This window comes from Galeopterus variegatus, unplaced genomic scaffold (genome assembly GCF_000696425.1).
Source record: "Galeopterus variegatus unplaced genomic scaffold, G_variegatus-3.0.2 Scaffold3811, whole genome shotgun sequence".
Classification (NCBI taxonomy): Eukaryota; Metazoa; Chordata; class Mammalia; order Dermoptera; family Cynocephalidae; genus Galeopterus; species Galeopterus variegatus.
In genome coordinates, this window is record NW_007729922.1 from 87604 (window position 1) to 93675 (window position 6072).

The 6072-nt window shown below is 52.8% G+C and overlaps 1 protein-coding gene across 1 annotated transcript in view; it reads right to left on the reverse strand.

The window, feature by feature from the left end:
- Positions 1–5769: 5769 nt before the first annotated feature.
- The window catches only part of SLC8A2 (solute carrier family 8 (sodium/calcium exchanger), member 2), a 28677-nt gene continuing 28374 nt past the window's right edge, over positions 5770–6072 (reverse strand). The window contains exon 12 of the mRNA XM_008586047.1: positions 5770–5861. Within this exon, the coding sequence (XP_008584269.1) occupies positions 5770–5861 (92 nt within the window). The remainder of the gene's footprint in view (positions 5862–6072) is intronic.

Genomic DNA, 6072 nt, shown 5'->3' on the forward strand with positions numbered 1-6072 from the left:
GGTCCGGTACGGGGGCGACACTGAGGGTTGCAATCCGTTGCCGGACACAGAAAAAGACAAAACAAACAAACAAACAAAAAAAAAAACTGCAAGCCCACTGCAAATTGGCTGCATGTCACCTTCACTCCAGAACTCCAGGCTGTTACAGCAAGTCACTATCTACAACATTATGGGTCACTGTGGCTGTGGGAAGTGACATGGAAAATCATGAGCTTTTAAAGCTTCTACCCAGAAGGGTCACACATCACTTCTACCCTCTTTCCTTGGCTGAAGCAAGTTGCATGGTCATTGCTGAATTCGAAAGGGCAGAAATGGGGAAGGAGAATAGAATTTAGTGAACAGTAATATAATTTGCCAGATGGGGTTTATTAAAAAAGAGATGAATGGCTTACAAAAGCATTTGGTGGCCTGGAGAACTGGGCAGGAGGCTAAGTTTCCAGAAAGAGAGCTCCCAAACCCAACCCAGAACTGAACAAGTTTCTGGCAAGGAAACTGCCTCCACAGCCACTGATCAATATCCGTCTTAGGTGCCCCCATGTGCATTGCTGCCAGGCAATGTCACTTTATGTCTTCCTTCTTGCAACCATTGCTCCCTCCCAAAATCAGACGGTTCCTCTCACACCATCCTCCCCAGTGATATGGATCCAATACGGAGCCTCTTCTGCAAGGGGCTCCTTCTGAACTCGACTTGAGTGGGGTCAAAGTAACGTGCCTGTGCCCTGGATGCAACGAAGGCTGGGACGGGGAATTCCATGGGTTCTCTCTGGAGGATCTGGGACTCTCAAAGCTAGAAATTCTCCCAAACATAGTGAGTGTATTTAAAATGTAGCCAGAAATAGGAGAAATATCCATCATGTGCTCATGTTATGGATGAAAAACTGAGGTCCAGAGAGACCTGAGTTGGGACTAGAACCCTTCAATAACTGTCTGCATTAGTTTTCTATTGCTGCTGTGACAATTTCCCACAATCTTAGAGGCTTAATACCTCATGTTTATTCTCTTACAGTTCCAGAGATTGGAAGTCTAAAAGCAAGGTGTCAGCAGGGCTGCATCTCTTCTGTAGGTTTTGGGGGGGATCCGTTTCTTTGCCTTTTCCAGCTTCTAGAAGCCATCTGTGTTCCTTCCTCATGTCACTCCCATCTCTTGCTCCCATCACCACACTCACTGTAGTCTAATCTCCTTCCACCTTCGCTTTATGAGGACCTCATGATTACATTTAAGGGCTACCTGGATAACTCAACATAATCTCCCCGTCCCAAAGTCCTTAACTCCTTCACCTCGACAAAGTCTTTTTTTTTTTGGTCATTTAAGGTAACATATACAGGTTTCAAGGACTACAGTGGGGACATCTTGGAGGGCCATTATTCAGCCTCTCGCTGTCTCCCATCAGTGGTTTAAAGAACTGTATCCAAGGCTTCTCTCTACTGTGGATTCCTGCAGAGCTCAGCCAATGGAGGCACCACAGGCAGGGTGGAGAGTGGGGTCAGGGTGTTCGTCCCCCAGCTCCTGTTGTATCCGGCCAGCATGGGTTGGCTGCACCCCTGTACTGAAGCCACATACAGCCCTGTTCTGCAGGTTCTGGAAGCCACTCCCTTCCCTTGCCCCTTCCCCACCTTTGCCAGCCCCAGGTGCTGCACCATCTCTTGTTCATGTCCTTACACCCTCGCACACCTTTGTTAATACCCCCGTCTTAAACCCTCCTCAGTGCCCCAGTTTAGTGCCATCTGTGTCTGGCTCTGTCCTGCTAAAGAGTCTTTCCCCTCTCGTGTCCCAATCTGACCACCACCCCCTCACCCTGTTCAGCATCTGTGTCCCCCACTGTGCTGTAAACCCTCTGGTGATAGCAGGTGAGAGCAGGGTCCAGGGACATTTTGGTCACTGTGGTGTTCCCACTCTAGTGCCAGACACAGAGCAGGCACCCAATGGATAAAGCGAATTAAAGAATTCCAGGGACTTGAGCGACAGGAAAGAATAGCGTCCTCCTCCATCTTCTCCCTTGGTGTGTTGGGTGATTTAGCAAATGGACTCAGGGAGCAGGGCACATTCCTGGGGATTCTGCATTTTTCTGTCATTTTGAGGCTGTTTGTTCTAGTGTGTCAATTGTGGGGGGGGGAGAGATTATGGAAGTGAGGAAGCTAGCTGGGGATATCTGGGAAGTATATTTATAGTTACACTATTTACTGAGCTCTTACCGTGTGCCAGGTATTATTCTAATACTCGTATATATTAATCCTGTCCTCACCGCAACCCTGTGAAATGGGTAGTATTAGCATCATTAATGTACCCATTTTCCAGATGAAGAAACTGAAGCACAGAGGAAGTTAAGTCATCATGCTATGCTACCTCCACGACAATTAATTTACTCCTAAGCAGACCTCACGGTCTTTGCATCCAGGTGAGAATCATGACATTTGGGGCAGGGTGGAGGGAAATTTGTGCGTTCCTCATCTTCTCCAAGTCCCAAGCTCTCCATGTGTCCTCTTTGAGGCTGAGACCTCACCCGTCTCCCTGCCCTGGGACTCACATTCTTCCCTGCCTCCACACCTGCTCTCCTTTGCACCTGTTAAGATGGAGGTGCCCCTTGTCCCATCCTGCATCCTGGGCCCCTATCGTCTCCCATCTCTGCTGCTGCTTGCTCTGAGACTTTGGGCAGGTTGCTTCACCTCTCTAAGCCTCAGTTTCCTTTTCTGTAGAATGGGGGTGGATTTAAGGAGACTGCATAGCTCAGTGCCTGGCATGGGACTTCTCCATCCCTGCCAGCTCTGGTTGGCACTGTTCTCATGACTTCAGCCCCTCAGTCGCTCTCTTAGCCCCTGTGATCAATGCCCTACTGCTCTACGGTTCCTCCTTGGGGGAAAAGCCCCTCATGCCCTCCATCTTCCTCCAGCAACCTCCTTCTCTCTCCTTCATGGTACGGTTCTTCGAAGAGTGGCCTGCGAGCTCTGATCGAGTTCCCCACTTCCCTTCCCTCCTCACTCCAGGTCAGCCTGGTTTCTGCCCCCGCACCCTCAGCCAAACTGCTCTCATCAAGGCCGAAATCCAAAGGTGCTTCCTCGTCCTTGTCTCTCTCGACCACTCCACAGCCTTTGGCCCTGGTGACCACACCCTCATTCCGGAAACTGTTCTCTGGCTTTCAGGTGCCCCAGTCTCCTGGTTTCCTTCCTACCTCTCTGGCTTCTCCTTCTCCATCTACAGTTCTCCTATCTTCTATGTGCCCTTTAAGTGTTGGGGCACCTCAAGCCACCATTTATGTCCTCTCCTCACACCACACACTCCCCAGGCAGCCCCACGCCCTCCAGTGGCTTGGTGGCATCTCACGGCTGACAAATCTCTCTTAAGCCTAGCCCCCTCTCCTGAGCCCCAGGTGTCCCCCGCATGTCACCCCTCCCTGACATCTCAGAATGTAACACAGGCATCCCACCCTCAGCATGGTCCCACCTGAATCCAGCGTCTTCTCTGAACATGTTCTTCCTACTTATCCCACCTTGGTTCCCTGAGCCTGGGAGAGATCTCACTCTCCGTGCTGGAAATTCTCCGCACTGCAGACCCCTTCCTCAGATCCACTCTCCACCCTTCCTCCTGCTGTGTGCCTGAGACTGACCTGCATGCGCTGCACCTACTGCCTCTCTTGACCTGTGGCTTCAGGTTGGGTTCAGACAGTGGGAGCTGGCAGGAGGCTGCTGTCGGGGTGTGCACTCCCAGGCCCCCTTCTCTCTTGGGCATGGATTGGTGACGCCTGTGCTTGTCTCCTACACTGTGGTCACACCCATGAGTTTCCAGCCTCAGGTAACTCTCTGTTCCCCCCTTCAGGCACCTCTCCTCGTTTGTTTTCCTTAACCCTGGCTTACTTTTTAATAGTCTTATCACTAAACTCTCCCTGGCTACTCCTTTGAATGCACCACCTCTTTTTTGCCAGAATGCTCCCCCTGAACCCCCTCACCCAGCCCGATCCTCTCTCTCTAAGTCACCCCCTTCTCACCATCCCTCCCCTACCACCATACTCCAGACCCCCTTCTTCCGCTGCCTGGGTTCCTGCTCAGACAATATCAATCACCTGTCCCCCACCTTCACTTAAATTCCTTCCAAAGCTGCCCTTTACTCTTAAGATGAATTCCAAGCTCCTTAGCAGGGTCTCATAATTGGTCCTCTTAAGTTCTCTCCACTCCTCACCCCGCATGCACCCCCTACTCCATTCATGCTAATCACTTGCAGGATTGTGAAGAAGCCATTATCTCACAAGTCTGCACACCTTTACATAGGCTGTGCCCTTTATCCAGAAACACACACACACAGACACACACACACACACACAGAGACACACACACACACAGGCACACACACACAGGCACACACACACACGCACACACACACACCCCTCCCCCTATTTCAGGATTCTGAGAAAATTATTTGCTTTATTTAGAAAACCTCCTCAATCCCTGCTCTCCAGCTCAGGCAAATTAGGGTCCTTCTCTTTTGCCCTGTAAGGATGCTGTATGAAGAGGAATAGTTGTGGCTGTTGGGTGGGGGTATGGCTAGTGGAATCCCGTGGACCTCGTGTGGCTGGGGGATGTGGGTGTATTCTGCAGAGGCCTGGGGGCGGGCAAAAACCCAGACTACCTGGTCTATTTCACAGTTGCCTAAATCTCAGTCAGAGACTTCATTAGCTCCCTTCTGAATCCCAACTTCCCACGGGAAGACTGTTTTTCAGGCAGAATTTCAAAGTTTTATGGCAACTTTTACAGAAATCACAGGAAAGACAGCGGCTGGTGCTGATGAGCTAGAGAAGGGGAGAGGGCAATGGGCCTGGGATGTTGGGGCTGATGCACAACAGGATGGTAGAAGGCTAAAAACCTGTGGGAAGCAGGAGGTTATGGGGATGGCAGGGCCATCCTAGGGTCTCAAGGAGTGGGTAGCACTTCCCATACCCCAAGTGTGTCCTTTAGGCAGAAAACATCAATAGTAAGAAAATGCAGAGGGCCTACCATCAGTTGGGTGGCCTCCAAAATTAAAAATGCCCACCCAGACCCCCTGACTAGTCCCACCCTCCCTCCCACCCCCATACCAACCCCCACCCCCCATCAGGCAGAGATGTGGCAGCATTTGCTGGCTTGTAGCATTGGTCCTCTGGGACCCTCGGTCTCCTCTTCGAGGGTCTTGCCCAGATTGGCTGGCACTGAGGGCAAAATGAACTTTCTAGATTGTCAGGGGAGATCAGCTGGACTCCCTTTGATTCCCGGCCTCCTCTCCAAAGCCGATTCTCATTTCTCATGGCCGAAGGAGACTGCTGCCCTCTCGAAAGGAAAGTCTGTCACCCCACCTTCCCCAAGACATGCACCCTCCCATGTCTCCCCTCCCCCAAACACACTATATACACACACAGGCCCCTCCCTCCAAGGCGTGTCTGGGCTCTCGGAGGTAGTGGAGGGCGAGTGGAGGCGCTGGAATGTGAGAAGTTGCGGTTCACAATGTGCCTCCTCCAGCTAAGCCTTGGGGCTGAGACCCCAAACCTCTTCTCTCCCTTCTCCAAGCCTCGAGACTGTGTCCTCCCAGGAGCCTGAGTGGAGAAATCAGGAAAGGTGTGCGCCCCCCTTACGCACACACTCACCTGCTCCTCCCCTCTGGGGCTGAACAGAGCTCCCTGAGGGCTGGGGGAAGGGCTGAGATCGGTGACACCCCGGGGTGCATCAGCCTCCTTCCAAAGGTGCCCCAGGGAGGGTAAGTTCTGAGGCTCTGGGGCACGGGTTGGGGGGTCGCTAGGGGAAGGAAGACTTACAGGACGGAGCCAGGCTGGGCGTCTAGGAAGAGAGACGTTAAATCCTCTAGGGGAATGGTCACGGGGCGTGGGGAAGGGTGCGTGTTCTCTGGGGAGGGGCCACAAGGCGGAAACCCTCCCAGGGTGCAGACGGGACGGAGCCGAGGGGCGGGGCGGGGAGGCCGAGCTGCTGGGGACAGAGGACGGGGAGCGCAAACGCAGGAGAGTGCGGAGGGCAGGGGCAGCCGCGCGTCCCGGGGCAGGGGCAGCCGCGCGTCCCGGGCCCTAGAAGCCGCGGATGTGGCAGTACGCCTCGAGGC